An 18,360-nucleotide genomic window follows, 5' to 3' on the forward strand; every position below is an offset into this window, starting at 1 on the left:
GCTGTCAGTTATTATAGAAATAATGCAATGAATGACCAATAATGATGTGGTATGGGCATCTGATGAAGAGGAATGGAAGTCATATTAGATGGTATGTGGTGAGTATGAATGTGCATAGACATAAGGGGTAGGAGACGACCGAAAAAGGTGTGGATTGGATTGCGTGAGGACGGATATGTGTATGAAAGGTGTATTAAGATGACGAAAGACAAACAAATGAATATCGTAAAAAATAGGAAACTTTTCCCCACGAAGGGAAGAAAATGATATATTTCATGTCTTGCCTAGGCTTGACCATGTGAGATTACACCTTCCTCACTTCCCTTTGACCTGCGTATCCACGCTGGTGGAGGAAATACCCAAGCTAGGTCGAAGTCCCATGTTTTGCTGAATGCATCTATTAAAATAGCACCTTTGTCCCTCACATCTCAAGCCACACAAATCGGAATTACTTTCGAATGAGAAGTTGCGAAAAGGTCTATCTGAAGAATTCCCCGCTTTTTGAATAGAAAGTTCGTCACTCGATCCGACAGATGCCAGTCCGCTAGAGATTTCTGCCGCGAGAGGCTGTCGGCAATCTCGTTGAAAACACCTAGAATGTATTAAGCAAAAATTTATATTCTGTTCCTTTGAGCAAGTTCCAGAAGTTTTGCTACTAGGTCTGTTAAGAGACTGGATCTTGTTTCCCCCTGATTCCTTATATAGGACACAACCGTTTTGTTGTCGGACTGAACTCGTCTTTCTCGTAGTTGGGGTAACGTCATCTGAAATGCTCGGTATACTGCATACAGCTCTTTGCGATTTATATGCCACAAGGTTTGGCTCTTCTCCCAAACTCCGCTGATTAGAGACTCGTTGACATGAGCACCCCATCTGTTGTCTGAAGCATCTGTTGTGATGAATACTGTGCCCTGACATGTGAAAATTGTTCGTCCTTTGTGAAGGTGTTCCAACCACCAAGAACATTCCTGTAGAGCTTTTGTCGGTATTAGAAATTTCCGTATTTTCTGGTGTTGAGGAAGACAAATGGCTGCACGTTGAAGACGTCTGATATGTAATCTTCCTAGAGGGACCGTGAAAGATTCAAAACCCAATTTCCCTACAAGACTTTTTCCTGTGACCCAATCCCAAGTTCCTGATTTCAATACTTCCATAAGGATACTTGTTAAGTTGTCTATTCTGCTGTCCGGTATAAAGGTTCTGTTTTTCTCTGTGTCCCACATTATCCCCAAGTAGTCTAGACAATGGGTTGGTGGGTTCAGAGATTTATTTCTGTTTATTTTCCATCCAAGCTTTTCCAGATAATTTACCACGTATAAGGTGTCTTCCTCTAACTGGTCTTTCTGTTGATTGGCTAAGAGGAAATTGTCGAGGTAAACTATCACTCTTATCCCCTTATACTGGATCGCTGCACAGCTAAGGGTTTTCCCTTAGCTGTGTTTGATACCCTTGCAAATGTGAGCGGTGCAGTCGATAGGCCGAAAGGTAGGCAAATAAACTGAAGTTTTCTGTGTTGTGTACTATTGTCAAGAATTTTCTATGACCTGTCTTTATAACTTTATATCTATTTTAATGTAGCATGGTATTCATCTTGTGGCAAGATAGCATTTCTTCTCTGCTCAATAGCTTCTACCTTGCGACCGCATACATATTGTAGGACATCATCCGATATATTTTTGAAACCTGAGTTTGATCCCAAAAATGTATCCTTAAGATCCTGTTTCAGAGTATTTAGGATGTTTGGTTCAAAGTTCCTTCATAGTATTGCCAAGCGTTTCTCGTTGCAATAACAAGCCGTGTAAAGTCGTCCCGAAACCGGTTTCCTGCTTTATCAAAAAATCAGCTGCGGCGTTTGACGAGTTAAACTTCTTTAAGCAAGGGTTAACTCAAAAGACGTGAAAGACGAATAACGTATCTGCTTTTATGCTAGTTCACCCAACCTCAAGCACTTGATTCCCTCAAGGATCTTGTTCCTTAGTCATGGAAGCCAAATCAAAATCTTCTACATCTTCTTCAGGTAATAGATCCGGAACTTTTCAGGTGAATGATTTCGTTGTATCCTCCTCAAGAAATCCTTCGTGCGAACGACATTCATCGTCTGAAGTATTATCGAGCCTCTTTGAGTTGTTGGAAAGCATGTCCTTCATCTCACTAAAGTTCTGTTCTAATTTATCGACCCTGGACAATTTCTTTGACTTCGATGATGAGGACCGAACTGTAGATAGATCGTCTGTATCTTCACTATCTGCTAGCTCCTTAGACGCATCCTTACGGCTTAAAAGCAGTGGTTTTAATTCAGCGAGTGAAGCCACTATCAGCTCATTTAGAACAGCTGATCCTCTGATCCTTGAACTGATTTAAGGTGTGCCAATTATGAGACCTACACAAAAGGGTATTTTAATTTTCATATCCCGGTGGGTCTTCTCCAGGAGGGATGTACATTCTGAGCAATATGCTCTTGCAAGCTCGACTGTCGGGAGAGCGAATCTAATTGTGTTCAGAACAAGCGGGTCCAAGTTTGGGCCTAAGAGGTCTTGTCTCGTGTGAGGAATGACTTTCCACTGGAGCCATCCCTCCGGCAAATACGTTCTGGCCAACTGCTTTATTCGCTTTAAATTTTGATTGAATTATTACATCTAATACTAATAATGTTCTCATAATAATAATAAACTAACCCTCTCCCTAAGCTACTCCTTCGGAGTAACAGGCGTGATGCCATTTGTTATGTAAACATTATCAAATCTCAATTCGGTGCAAGTAATTCTCAATTCGGTGCCCCATTTTCTAGGGAATTGAGACCCATCGAATTGAGAAAATATCACATTTCATCAATTATCTAGTAAAGTTATCAATTAAATCAATTAATACAAAACATACAGTCAAATATCACCTAAATACTTAATTAATTTAGCACATATATTATTAAATACTTCATAAACAAAATTAATATCTTCCACCGATTTTAGAATTGACCCTACCCCAAAAAAAACCAACGATTTCGATCCTTCGAAAAACTCTCCTCTATGCAGCAGTCCGCCCATCCACACATCTCGGGCACTCGGGCGCACCTGGCTCTCCACGGGAACCGGGTAGTGGTGATAGTACTGCGCGTAGTTAGTGATGTAAGTTGACAAAACTTAATTTCACCGAATTGAGACACATGCTGGCTTCAAAATTAAAATATGTTATTGTACTAAAACTAAAAGGTTCACAATAAACACAATTACGTATTTAGCTTTATTAACTATCCCTTGTTCTGTGAACGTTGGAATTATGTTTTGGAAACTAGTAGTTTAGAAGTTATGAAGCAATAACGAGTCAATTCTGGAATGGCTTCACGTCATTTTAAGCCAAATTCTGCCCGTTTTCAAACTTCGGGATTTTTTTTTGACGCTTTTATAAAACTTTACGGTCTTCTAAATTACTCTCCACCAAGCCAAGAGTCCTATAAATACGTGAGTATTTTTTCCAAGTACGTAATTAGATGCTACAGGTACTTTTTTCACTGGAATCACTCAATCGGCTCTTCCCGTAGAAATGCCCTTATACAATTTTGTCTTAAATTGAGTCAAAGGTAATTTAAAATAAAAACAAATAATAATAATAAATAATATGATTAATATTTATTTTTTGTTGTTTTTTTTTGTAATTTTAAAGGTATTTAAAACCTATCATACAAGTATACAATATTTGAGACAAACGAGTATGCTTATCCTACTTACTTAAAGAATGTTTAGTTTTGGCTTTGGCAACGTTGCACAATGACGAAACGTTGCCAATGGATATGTTGAGTTTTATGTCTTATTAGGAAAAACCCAAACTAGAGTCATAATAATATTATTATGAGGAGGAGGCATAAAATCTGCCTCCGATGATATATCCTTATCAAGTTTTGTTAGACTACAGGTATCAAAACAGAGGTGTGTTATGTTGCTCTTTAGACTTTGGTCTTCCACTTCGTCATACTCTCCTAATTACAAGCATACTTTATTTTATGACACACGAATATAATAACTTAATAAATTAAAATAATCTTATCTATCAGTTGATTGTCAGGTACAACGATACGGACCAAAACCGATCAGTCAGACTCATTAAACCTAATGAAGGAACGTTCACAAACACTCGTCAAGAAAAGTAAGTACAGTTATGTACAATGATTCTATATTCTAAAGGCCCTTGGCAATCATCGTATCAATTGCCGCGTAAACAAAACAAAAATAAATTACTTAGTTCTGAATTCAAATTCTGATACACAATAAATTAAATTTAAAAAATAGTTTGAATTTGGAAATACGACGATTGCCGAAAATAGACCAGAGGGATTAAAAAGGCCACATCAAAGCAATTTATGTAAAAAAGCAATATTGCTATTCGACATTTGTTTGCATTACGCACTTACTTTTAATATGCGCAAATGTCAAATAGCAATATCCCTTTTTAGATGAATTGCTTCGATGTGGCCTTTTTAACACCCCAGACGAGTTAAATGATTATGTTCTCTAAATGTAATTTCAGAATTACGCTTGTCAGCGACGTCAAAAACTAACTACCAAACCACTCAATCTACAGCACAGTAGTTTCAGTGTGTGATTTTCGATAAGCAACTTCAACACTATTATAGAATAAAGAATAAGTAATGCTACGTATAGAACGGTAACTTTCCGCCCCGCACCAGTCCGTGACGGGCGCCGCACCCCCTCTGGGTCTTACTTTAGTCTGGCCGTAAGCTGCTAAAGGAGGAGCGCGCCGACCGTCTCGCTCGCACTTACACGTTATATGAATAAGATTTTTATATGCAGTATCAGGGGTGTGACGTTGCACTCTTCGCGGTCTCGTTGACGTCTGTCAGTTCCATACCGAAGGCGAATAGACGTGCTTTTTTATCTTGTTTATCCCCTTGGGGAAGGGCAAAGGCAAAGCCGTGCAGCCATCCTCTTATTGTTGAATGGAATTGCTTTCGTTGACGGAATCTTATCTAATGTCAAACTGACATTTCTCAGGGCAGTGTGAAGAAACGTCAACAGCATATATAAACTTCTGTCACTGGTCAAGTGGTAAAGCGCTATTGTCGTCTATAGTGGTGCGGTCAGCACTTTTGCCTTAGACTTAAAGTTATAGCAGCTCAGGTTGATATTCCAGCTACTCATTTCTGAAGGCTTTTGTCGCGTGGAAGAAACCAGGCAAATACTATTGCACCTGAAATAAAACATTAGCTGTTAGTTTTAGGTAACCATTGTGGTTTTTGCCGTTTGATTGAAGGTAGGCCTGTGTTTATGGTTATTTTAGTCGAAAAAACGTTGTTTTTTGACTTATTGTAAATTTGCCTCAAATAGCATTAACTACTTGGCCGGACAAAATTCTAAAGACCAAGAACATTTTCTTAACTTTTTAGCCAAATTTTATGGACAATCGATTCCGAATCAGTCTTGAAATGAATATTATTGTAATTGTAATGTGACTTACTTATCAGCAAGAGCGACCACCCATAGAAAGTAGCTTCGCAGTCCAGCGATATGAGGGCACCGATCGCATTCACCCCGACGAATGCGCTGGATCTTCCCAGCATCACTGATAGACAAGACGCCATGCCTCTGTAAGAGCAATATCCCGTAAGAAAACCAGTGTCGATGAATTGAAATAGGTATATGGCGGACCTAACTAGTTGACTAGCTAATTCCGCCTACATGCAACAGATGGCGACACTATTCAATAATGCAGTCCTGAAACGCGCTATCGAAGTTTATACAGCGTGACGCATATGAACAACTTGCAACATAGCACCGTTGGATCGTCGATCCTCACACTACCAACTTGTGGCTAGCGGGGTACTATGCTCAGTTCGGTATAATACGATATATATATTATGATATTAGTTACCCCCTCCGGTTGATTGAGGGGAGGCCTGTGCCCAGCAGTGGGACGTATATAGGCGTTTATGTTATGTATGTTATTATGATAAGTCATACCATTGATACGAACAAGATAAATTTCACATTAGCTAGATGCAGATATTGCTTGTTCATGCTGATATATTTTCAGAAACAGCAGAAGACTTACCTCAAAGAAGTGGGATAAAGCTCAACGAAGTAGACGCTCAGGATGCCCATTGAGAGGGCAGCCATGATGAACATGAAGAAGAATATTCCCCCAGCTATCGGCACCTTCACCAGGTTGAGAAGGATCGCAGCTGTAGCAGACATGGTGAGGATGCCCATCATAGCAAGCCTCTTTCTTGCTCCACATGTGAGGGAGAGTACCAAGTTGATGGAGCTGGCAATGGCTCCATAGGTCATGGCAGAGAGAAGAGTTGTCTCTTGGATGGTGTCGTTGCAGATTTCTATGTCCTGGAAAGGAGAGTAATGTTCGTTGTTAGAGTCAGAAAATATAGAGTCTACATGCGGAAAACTGAGCCCATTACATTAAATAGAGCACACCTCGGACACTTCATACAAAACACCTCGTTTTACACAGACACTACACATTGACGTTATCGTACACGCGCATCTGCGTGTGTGACGCCTGACGCCCATACGATTGAAGTGAGGTGATCCTAGCTCAGCCGCTGGTGGGGAGTGTAGAGTTGCCGTACTATACGAAGTATTATTCCTTATTCTGATGTAGAGTCAAAGAAATCCTGGTTCATCTGCTTAGCATTATCACGTGTTTTTCACTAGGGTCCGCTTATGTAACCTTTACCCCAGGGAAGTACCGGTCTTTTTGAGTTTTATTAGAGGTCATGTAGAGTCATACTGTGGTTACAATGTCGTACTGCGCGTGACGTAATCTATTCGATACATAATAAAGAATAATACTGCGTATAGAACGGTAACTCTCCACCCGCACCTACTTTACATAAACTGCCTATATACGTCCCACTGCTGGACACAGGCCTCCCCTCAATCAACCGAAGGGGGTATGGAGCATACTCCACCACGCTCCACTGCGGGTTGGTGGAGACACCTACTTTATCAGCTTATTATCACTAATATTATACCGTGCAGGTAAGGTAAAGATTACTTAAGATAAAAGTGATTAAAAGGCAATTGCTATTTATAAAATTAAACAATATTAGTTGCAATATTCAGATTAGATTAAAGACATTGGTATTTTTCCTGCTATATTTCCTCCTTATTTTCAGACACGACCTGATAACTGAATGTCGGCCTGGGGGTCTTAAAAGGGCTCATTGAAGCAATTCATATAAAAAAATCAATGTTGCTATTTCACATTTGCACATATAAAAGTAAAGCGAACGCGAACGCGAAGCCAACAAATGTCAAATAGCAAAATTGCTTTTTAAACGTATTGCTTCAACTTCAATGTGGCGTTTTTTAGACCGTCTGTGCTATTCGGAGCGCTGAAATACCAAATAAAATACTTACCAAATTGTTTTTAAAGAAAAAAATAAATTGTTACTGACAATTTTATACAATTTAAGCATGTGTGTTACTTACAGTGCTGTTGCCGGCTATGAAACTTTCTTCGGCAGAATACTTGATGACGGAGCAGAGGTTCATGCCGTCTCCACCACCTGACTCCAGCACCACGAACAAGTTGTTCATGATGTAAGGCAGCCATAGGATGAAGCCACTGCCACTATAACAAAATAACATGACAATGACAGACGTAGTGTAGAAGTGTAGTCGTGTGGTCGCGTGGTGTTTGATGAGAGTGGAAGAAAGGAAATTGGCATGTCAACATCATACTAAGTGGAATTCCGGGGTCTCTGCCTACCCCAAGGGACCGTCCATTAATCAAATCAAATCAAATCAAATATACTTTACTGCACACAACATACAAAACAAATTAACACAGATGAAAGATACAGTACAATCTGGCGGCCTTATTGCTCATGCGAGGCTCGAGAGGGAGGGAGGGGTCCATGAAAAAATCACGAAATATCATAAGGGGGGAGGGGGGTGTAGTAATACATCACGAGTATTTACTTTTTACTGAAGCGAAAAGCGGCGTTTCGGGCAAATATTTTGGTAGGTACAAAAAAATACACGTGATATAGCATGGGGGGGGGGGTAGTCTTGAATCTTGGGAGGGGGGTTAAAAATTACAAAAAAAAAACATCACATGATTAACGGACGGCCCCCAACGGGAAATAGGCGTGATCTTATATACGTATGTATAAGACATATAGGTACTTAGTATTTACTCAAAGAAATGAGTATCGTTATCTCGATGGACATATATAGAGAGCCCACTAGGGTCGATTAATTCATCAGATACACTCTGAGGCGAGGTTCGCCCCCTACTGTAGATAGATAGATAAAATACTTTATTGAGCACAATGGACACAAAATACAGAGATAAGGACAACATATACAGAAAAGCACAACAGGCGGCCTTATTGCTCATGCAGCAATTTCTTCCAGGCAACCTTTGGGTACAGGAAAATTTTGTACAAGTATAATAATAATAATAGCGGGTTAGTGCATTCTAACAAAATAAATAATTAAAAGAACAACCTACATAAAATAAGTATATTTAACTACATATATATATATATATTATACATAAATATATAAACTATACATAAATATATAAACCATATATATATATATGACTATTATACATAACTAAATAATTATACATACATATAATAACACTATGGAAAAAGGAAGGATGGTTTACATAAAAGAGGAGGAGCCAGAGTTCACAAAGTGCGCCTTTACTTGTCCTTTAAATGACTCCAGCGATGGTGCCCGCCTGATACACTCAGGTAGCAGATTCCATAGCCGGATAGCTCGCACCGTAAACGATTTATCATAGAAATTTGAGGAGTGGGACGGGAGTTGAAGGGAAAGGTTGTTAGAGGACCGTAGGTTGCGGTCGAGTGTTGAGGAGTGGAGAACGAATCGGTCCTTAAGGTAGGAAGGAGTATTGGGAAGAGAGAGGACTGAGTACAAAAGGGAGAGGATGTGACAGTCTCGCCGACGGTGTATAGGCAGCCATTTAAGTTGAGAGCGGTAGTCAGAAACATGGTCAAACTATTTATTTCTGTGCTAGTCTATTCTATTCAATATACCTTGTAAAATAAAATATTAGGCCAGGCGCGCACTACGAGTTTTTCACCGCGCGACAGAAAAGAGCAGCGGCATAATGTCGCACTGTAATACTGCGCCGCTGCGGTGGCTCTGCCGTCAAGTGCGCGCAATACAATTTAAAACTGTTTGGTAAGTACAGAATTACAGTGCGACATTATGCCGCTGCTTTTTTCTGCCGTGTGGCGAAAAACTCGTAGTGCGCGCCTGGCTTTATTTGGATACTTACATAAACTGCCTATATACGTCCCACTGCTGGGCACAGGCCTCCCCTCAATCAACCGGAGGGGGTATGGAGCATACTCCACCACGCTGCTCCACTGCGGGTTGGTGGAGGTGTTTTTACGGCTAATAGCCGGGTCCGACGGCTTAACGTGCCCTCCGAAGCACGGAATCATCTTACTTTTTCGGACAATCAGGTGATTCAAGCCTGAAAAGTCCTTACCAAACAAAGGACAGTCTCACAAAGTGATTTCGACAATGTCCCCATCGGGAACCGAACCCGGACCTCCAGATCGTGAGCCTAACGCTCTAACCACTAGACCACGGAGGCTGTTACTATTTACTATTTGGATACTTACGTCATATAAATAACAGTGACTAGATAGAAGAGTTTCAAGGTGTCTTTCAGCAGCGGTGCTTTGAAGAGAGGCATTGTCTGTTGCCATAGAGACCTGAGGAACGACCCTTCAACCAGGGTTGGCTGATCTTCTTTCTCTGCCTGTAGTTTCTTGACCTAGAAACCAATGGAGAAATTCCGATCATTGTTTTCATTTAGGCTTTGAATTTCAAAATAGAAAATGGTTTTCAATTAAAATTATTCAAAACTATCTATCTTTATTCAGTAGGTCACACTTTGAATCTTCAATTTTTACGTAACGAACCTCTCATCCATTTTTTTTGACGTAACGTATGATTTGCCGCAAATGGCATTCACTACTTGGCCGGACAAATGGGGAGTGCTGAGGGCTCTCACTCACGGGGTCAGAATCGGAACAAGAAAAGTGAATGCCCCAACGTTCTTAAAAAAAACATACAATTTCGGTTCCCAGACAGTTAATCCCATGCATTCATATCTTCTAAATAATCACTAACCTTAACATAATAAATAGTAGGTAGCCTTTTTCCAAATATTGATACTTACAGGGAAATTATCAGCTTTATCACCAGTGTTGGTGGCATATATGCCCTTCAAGACTTTCAGGGCCTCCTCATAGCGGCCTCTGGAAGTCAAGAACTTGGGACTCTCGTGGAAGAGTCGCAGGAGGGCTGCAGTGGCGGCGCACGGAAGAGCCATGGTGAATGCCAGGAGTCGCCAGGGCCGGTACGTGATGCCGAGGAAGTCCAGAGGATAGGCGAACTCCAAAGGCAGGATTGGATAGGCGAATACTGTGACAGAAGATTGGTTTTAATATAATAAGTAAACATACATGACGTAAATAGCCTACATAGGTACGAACTACTATGTACAAGTCTCCCCTCAATCAACCGGAGGAGAATGGAGCATACTCCATCACGCTGCTCCAGTGCGAGTTGGTGGAGGTGTTACCTAAGTAACGATAACAAAACATTTTGTGGGAAAGGATACTATGGTGAATTAAAGTACTTTGGGACGCAAACAGGAACAAAAATATTTCTTTTCGTTTGCCTGCCAAATTGAATTCAAGTTGAGTGCATTCAATTAAAGATTGACTATCTTGGAAAATACCTGTTTCGCCATGTTATATACCTAGAATCGGAACAGATTATGAATAATTTATGTCACATTAAAGAAAAGATTAATAAGTAATTCGGTATTGCGCCTAAGTGTATCGATACTGCACATTGTCATACAGTTCCACCGACCACGGAATTACTCTTACTGCGATCCTCACTTCCACTCTTATCAAAGTCCTCACGCCTGCTCGCCGGTTTAGACTACTCTTGACCTGACGTTTTTTTTTAAAATATCCTGGATATATTATTATGGTATTGAAATCTTACCAGCGGCAACAGCCTGCGAGCACATGAGAGCGCATGTGCATAGCAGCATGACTTTCCCGCGCGTGTGTTCCGAACAACTCTCGCCCAGCAGAGTGTATGCGCCGGAGTTCGATGCCGACGTGCTGGAATTATGACGTCACTTGTAGTGGGTGGACGTTAAAGGTAGCGAGTAATTACATGGATAACCAAATACCAAAGGTGAAGGTAAAAGTGGAGATTCAAATGGCAAAGGATAGTAGTTAGAACATTATATTCTACAAGCTTTTGCCCGCAACTTCGTCCGCGTGGAAGGATTTTTCCCGCTAATTGCCGTTCCCGTGGGAATTTCGGGAATTCCTTTCTTAGTGCACCTCTACGGTACCTAAGCTACGTCCCTTCTAAATTTCAAGTGCCTACGTTTAGCCGTTTAGGCTGTGCGTTGATATGTCAGTTAGTCAGTTTCTCCTTTTATATATTTAGATCAACTGTAGAGAACTGTGAGTTGGTGGTGACAGTCCTCGATTCCGGTTCGGTTCGGCCCTATTTAAGATTCCCTGTGGAAACGCTGCCAATATTGTAAGACTTTACTTTGTGAACGGGACTTGTTTAGATTTTTGAGCTGTGGTAGCCCAGTTAGTAGAATGCGTAGAGAATGCTTGCCTCTCACTTTGAGGTCACAGGTTCGAATCCAGCACAGGCCTAAACCAATGATTGTCGAATTTGTTTTCGAATTCATATTTGGATGATAAGTGATTATCACGTGCTCAGTGGTGAAGGGAAACATCGTAAGGAAACCCACATTTCCGAAAAATTAATTTTCCGAGGTATGTGACCTAACCTGTATTGGATGGTTTTCCCTTCGCGGGTTGGAAGGTCAGACAGGCAGTCGCTTCTGTAAAAAACCGGACCTGTCAAATCTTCAGGTTAGGTAACAAGCGGACCTTGAGAAAAACGCGATAGTGCTAGGGAGATGATGGCATTATCTACTTTGTCGTACAAATTGGTAAAGCTGATGGATCTCACTTACATTGAGAAGGTAAATATAAAATACGGCATAATTGAGCCTTTATTTTTTACTTCACAGATAATGTACTAGATATAAACATATTTAGTTTACTTTCCCGCCACCTACCGGCGGCTTTATCTAAAGCACACATGATGCCAGACGGTACTATGACGTATTACCTTCATAATAACATCACTTGTTGTCCTTTCCGTGATGTAATTGGTATAACCCAAGACTCCAGTCAATAACCTTATCACGCTCTCACGCTATTTTAAACTGGGAATCTGACGGATTCCGTTACATGAAATGTCAATTAAAAATAAGATGAACTACCTAATTTATTATTATTGCTTCTTTGGTATCTTGTAACCACAACTAGCGCTTGTGTTACTACGCAATGAAAGACGGGTAAATCGATGTAGCGGTTCAGTCAGAAATGTCTTGGTGCGGTCGCTTCACATACCAACATGAGATAACAGGCGACAAGCGGATTCGTGTAATTTAGGGCATATCTCCCTTGTTTCCATGATTTGGTAATAATAATTAAAGTGCTGCCCGGCTGCATTAGCAGTCGTTAATAACCATCAATCCGCACTGTGCCTGCGTGATGGTTAAAGGCCCGATCTCCCTATCTATCCATAGGGAAGGCCCGTGCCCCAGCAGTGGGGACGTTAATGGGTCGATGAATGATGATTAAAGTGCTACTTACAAGGTAGATGACAGCAATTTAAGCACAGCCATGGTCTTCCAGTCAGGTGCGAGGCTGCTCAATGCGGCGAAGACGAACCCTACCGACATGGACAGCATCAGCGTTAGTCGCCGACCCCGGGTGTCCGCTATGTAGCCCCATACTTGGGCGCCCATCACAACTCCTGAGGATGAAAACAGTTTGATACAGCCTTCTTGCAGGTTCATCACCCGATTGTTCGAAAGATAATCCGTGCTTCACGGGGGGCTTGTCAGAAGCCTTTGGCAGGTCAATCATAACCTACCACTAGGGTTGATAAGACTGGTCATTGATTTCACAAACCACACGAGAGAAGACCTCTCCGAATTAACAACTTAAATCAAGGACGACGTATATCGTTATAACAAATGTCTAGACTAGGTCCTCTAGCAAGTCCACACACACACACACACACACACACACACACACGCACGCACGCACACACAGCTTTACAGGTTCACTATGTCTCAACACTTACCAACAAGAGGCATGGCAGTCAGCAGCGCGCGCTGCTGCAAGGTCAGTTCAAGGTCGCAAACAGCAGCCGCCACCACGAAGCTGCTTCCAAACAAGTCCATGCCCATAGCCTGTAATGTCCAACTGCATACTAGTAGAAGGCCGAAGTTGTACTTGCCGAAGCCTGGAGAAGAATATGGTCATTTTTGAATCTGATAAAACTGTTAGGGTATTTAAGTAAAGTCGTGGAGTACTGGGGAAAGCTGAGGATAGGGCTTTGTGGGATGCCTTGATGGAGGTCTGTGTCCAGCATTAGACTGCAGTGAGACTGATGATGAGGGTAGTAATGTAATAAGATCGAAGAGCTCTTCAAGGCCTGTGCCCACTACAAGAAAGAAAGAAACATTTATTACTCCCGGACAACACAGACACAGACAGACAGATACGTTACATTCAACACAGGACAGAAACCATACGGAAATCAATACACAGAAAAAAAAAGAAAATACAAAACAAAACGAAAACCAAGATCAAAAATCATCACCATACTAGGACCGTGTTAGGACTAACATCGTTGTTTTGTGCAACTATTTAATGGTTCATTAGTATATAAATACGCCTTTAAAATTTGAACAGCGTTCCTGCAACTGAGTGATAGTATGTTTTCTTAGGTTACGTTTTTAAGCAAAAAAAAAATAAGTATAAAAAAATGGAGAAGAAAGAAACGGTGATGATAAGTGATGCAAGAGAAAGGGGAGGCCTTTGCCGAGCAGCATCTAATAGGCTAAATTATATTAAATAAAGAATGAGGTACTTAGTACAGGCGCGAACTGTTCAATAAATGTTATGTAAGTAACTGTACCTGTGAGGGAGAGAGCTTCCTCTACTGTAGCTTTGTGCATGGATATATTCTTCTCTTTGTCGCTGTTCCCATCGTGCTTCACTAGCTTGATTTGCATTTTGAATCTGGAATATTCCAATTACCTCCTTTGTAAAGTTTCTTTACAACTTTTGAATAGCTATTTTTTTTTGGGTAATCGTCTGCGGATTCATTATAACCAATGAATCCATGAATTCAAGACATATTCTTCCAGTCAATTGTAGATTTTCTAGGAGTTCTGTAATATTGAAAACTAAAGATTCGTACCTATCTTTGGGAATTTGCAAATCTACATGGATTGTTTTAATACTTACTGCCATTACAAAAAGTATATATACTTACAGGTAATCTTATAAAATACGTATATATTTTCGTAATGGCTGAATATCATTCTCTTTACATTCTCAATGCAATTTTAAATAGATTACATACCTACCAACAGCCTTTAAGCAACCTTTAAGTAGGTGCAGTATATTTCTTAATCCTCTAGAAGAGTTTGATTATATTCTAATTAAGTTCATCAGATGGCAATGAATGCCGATCAAACAGAAGTAAATGTTCAATAAAATATATGTCAAATCTTCTTCTTCTTCTTTGCGAGTCGATGGCGATCGATACTAAATAATTATTCTTTATTGAAATGGGGAGTATTAACGAAGGCATCCTTGGTTCTATTAAGTTATTTTTAAGTATATGTTTTTTTTATAACATGTTATTGTATTTTTGTCATTGGCAGTTTTCAATAAAAATCAGCACGGAACGTATATACTGTCAACAAGTGGCTAACACTTTAAAATATTCTGTTCAACCCTTACCTTTTTCAACTAGGTATCCAAAACGATCTAAAAAAACTTTGGCGGTCGTAGTCGCTCCCGGCTGCGGCGATCTAAGTGCTGTAGTAAAAAAAGTCAGACTCCAGCTCTTATATACGTCTTGGGGACGAGCACACGTCACTCGTGAAGCGTAGAAGATAACTGAAACTGATCGTCATGCTTAGACGAAACACGAGGAGTCTAGAACAAGACGTGTAAGAGTATTTGCTAACGAATTATATTTACTTAACGCCTAAAATAGAACGGAGATATAATTACGACGGTGGCGTCTGAATAAAAATGTTTAGAGCGTAAAAAATAACGTGGCAACCAGTTTGATAAGCGCTATGTACACATACATACATAAAGACACGCCCGTAATCCCTAATGGGGTGGGCAGAGCCACAAGTAATCAAAGACAACTTGCATCCACTATTGATAAGTCCTAAGATGGATATGATGAACCTTATGGTGATAAGGGATCAGCCTATCGCCCATAACATTAGCCCGTCATGTCATTTAGAGGACACAATCCCTCTGTCGGATTTTACGACATACCCGGGAAGACAAGCAGCTGAACGTTTTCTATGTTTTTTATTTGCTCCCAGAACAGCATAGTGCTTGTTCTATATAAGCGCTATGTGTATTATAGAATAAAATTTTATATAAACTACCGTCTTTGTGTACGTCCCCAACAGCCTCGATACCGACGCCGCCGGGGTGGTTGACGATTTCCCCCATGCAGCGCTTATCACCATCGGCTGATCAAGATCGACTAATCCTTTCAAATATATTATCTCAGACGACTCCCTGAGACGAGATTTGCGCCCGTCTGAGCCCCTTCAGGACGGTTGTCTTAAATTTTTGTACCGGGTGAGAGCCCTCATCACTCCCTATTAGGGAACCCTACAATAAGAAACGCCAAAAAAGCCTAGTAAGTACAGACCTCCAATAATTCCGAACTCCGGAAATGTATTCGGGAATGTGGGTTTCCTCGCGATGTTTTCCTTCACCGCTGAGCGCGTGATAATCATTTATGATCCAAACATGAATTCGAAAACAAATTCGACAATCATTGGTTTAGGCCTGTGCTGGATTCGAACCTGCGAACTCAAAGGGGGAGGTAAGCGTTCTGCCATCTGGGCTACTGGGATACTGGACTATTTATCTATCATGTTACTGAAGACCGCGGCATTCCACTTAGTACGATCCTGACATTCCACTTTCGCTTCTCCCATTCTCATCAAAGTCCTCATGCGTGCTCGCCGGTTTAGAGAAAATTTGATCCGAGGCTTCTTTAAAAAAAAAATGGAATTCCATTCCGCAGCAAAACATCGTGAGGAAACCCACATTCCCGAGAAATGCATATTCGGAGGTATGTGACCTAACCTGTATTGGGCTGGTTTTCCTTTCGCGGGTGGGAAGGTTAAAAAAATAACCATTAGATGGCGCCACGGCGTCCGTGACAACCGATTTTATCTTAATTATTTTTTTCAGTTATACTCTTTACCTAATTAAGTATGCTATCTGAACGTGTTTGTTGTTTGTTTATTGAATTAAACTTGTCCAGGGGGTCGAGATAAGGAGATCCTACTTGTTAACAAATAAACAGCCATGTTTGAACGAGGCTTCGTATGTTGGTTTAGGATTTGCAACCACACGTCTGCGTACGCGTGGAAATAACCACCGGTTACGTCACAAAGAAAGAGTACATTATCTGTTGAAAGTGAAATTTTGTTTTTGTCTTTCATACAAAATGAAAACGGCCTCTGTGGTCCAGTGGTTGAGCGGATCACGATCCGGAAGTCCCGGGTTCGAATCCCGATAGGGCCATATCACAAAAATCACTTCGTGATCCCTAGTTTGGTGAGGATATTACAGGCTGATCACCTGATCGTCCAGAAATAAGATGATCCGTGCTTCGGAAGGCACGTTAAGCCGTTGGTCCCGGTTACTACTTACTGACGCGAGTAACCATTACACGGGTCATGTCAGGGGCTTTTGGCGGCTCGATAATAACCCTGATACCAGGGTTGATGAGGTTGGCAATCTACATAAAAGTACAATAAATTATACAGGGTGATTCAGGCTATTTCAGACCATGATTCTGAGTTAATATAAACTGGAATATTCCGTCGCAAAATTCATGATATTTTTTTAGTTTTTTTTTTAATAATTATTTTCAGTTCCATACTTTTGTGACAGAAACTTCCACTTGATATTAACTCAGAATCATGGTCTGAATCATCCCCCTCAGTGTTCGTTACGATGTCACTTACATCCCGTATAGACAAGAAAACCATCATTAGCCTTCACCTAAATGTAATATATATATCGCAATAACCATCTTACTATATCTATTTACTATCAAACACATAAACACATTTGGTGTTTTATCCTTATCTCGAATAGCCCACTTAGATACAAACTAAAGGTACTTACTTTTGTTTTCGGAAAGGGATTGCAGAGAGGGATTAAGTGTCTTGTTAAAAATATCACTTAAAAATTAATTAAATTAAGTGCTTCGGAGGGCACGTTAAGCCGTTGGTCCCGGCTATTAGCCGTAAAAAAAACACCTCCACCAACCCGCATTGGAGCAGCGTGGTGGAGTATGCTCCATACCCCCTCCGGTTGATTGAGGGGAGGCTGTGCCCAGCAGTGGGACGTATATAGGCTGTTTATGTATGTATGTATGTTGTCCTAGGTTGTCCTCTCTACCAGTTGCAGTGCCCTTACCGGGTCCATGTTGATACTACACCACATTTTGTACGAACACAAAACATTTGGTCGCAAAACAATTCTGCTTCTTAAAAAAGAAAATTTCACTATACTCTCTCAGAATCCGTGGTAGCCCAATTGGTAGAACGCTTATCCAGTTTTTCACAAGGTCCGCTTATCTAACCAAAAGATTTTGGCTAATCCATATTTTTACAGAAGCGACTTCCTCTCTGACCTTCCAACCCGCGAAGAGAAATGCAGCTCAAAACAAGTTAGGTCACATGCTTTCGAAACGCACTTATCAGGAAAGTGGATTTCCTCACGATGTTAATGTATACCCTCATTGATTTAAAAGGTGTTGCTGTTGTGTTGCAGTTTCTTGTCATTTCTTCTCCTCAACCAACATCTTGCGAAATGACATAAATTCAAAAATGTTACATTGACCTTTATCCATGATAATTACGTTGAATAAATGATTCTGATATCTGATTTGTTTTTCTCCACCGCTGACCACGTGATAATTATTTATAATCCAAACGTGAATTTGAAAACAATTTCGGAAAACCATTAGTTTAGGCCCGTGTTGGATTCGAACCTGCGACCTCACAGTGTCGCGTTTTTCCAACTGGGCTGCCATGCCTGGGTTTGTAGAATTTGAAAGTGATTTTTTTTAGTATGAAAGTGAATAATGAAAATCCATTGCGTCGCATTAGAAACAATGGTCTTTGAAGAAAATTGCTTTG

At 40.6% G+C, this 18,360-nt stretch overlaps 1 protein-coding gene across 1 annotated transcript; it reads right to left on the reverse strand.

Annotated features, from left to right (window-relative positions):
* Positions 1–3,543: 3,543 nt before the first annotated feature.
* Positions 3,544–14,998, reverse strand: LOC126369964 (synaptic vesicle glycoprotein 2C-like). The gene is made up of 11 exons (XM_050014571.1): positions 14,903–14,998; positions 14,070–14,173; positions 13,230–13,391; positions 12,734–12,896; positions 11,040–11,161; positions 10,201–10,445; positions 9,638–9,792; positions 7,458–7,599; positions 6,061–6,347; positions 5,467–5,594; positions 3,544–5,199 (listed from the first exon to the last, which is right to left on the reverse strand). Exons 2-11 carry the CDS (start codon positions 14,164–14,166, stop codon positions 5,147–5,149), a joined length of 1,554 nt encoding a protein of 517 aa, XP_049870528.1. The 5' UTR covers positions 14,167–14,173; positions 14,903–14,998; the 3' UTR covers positions 3,544–5,146.
* Positions 14,999–18,360: the final 3,362 nt, after the last annotated feature.

Source organism: Pectinophora gossypiella, chromosome 10 (assembly GCF_024362695.1).
Source record: "Pectinophora gossypiella chromosome 10, ilPecGoss1.1, whole genome shotgun sequence".
NCBI lineage: Eukaryota > Metazoa > Arthropoda > Insecta > Lepidoptera > Gelechiidae > Pectinophora > Pectinophora gossypiella.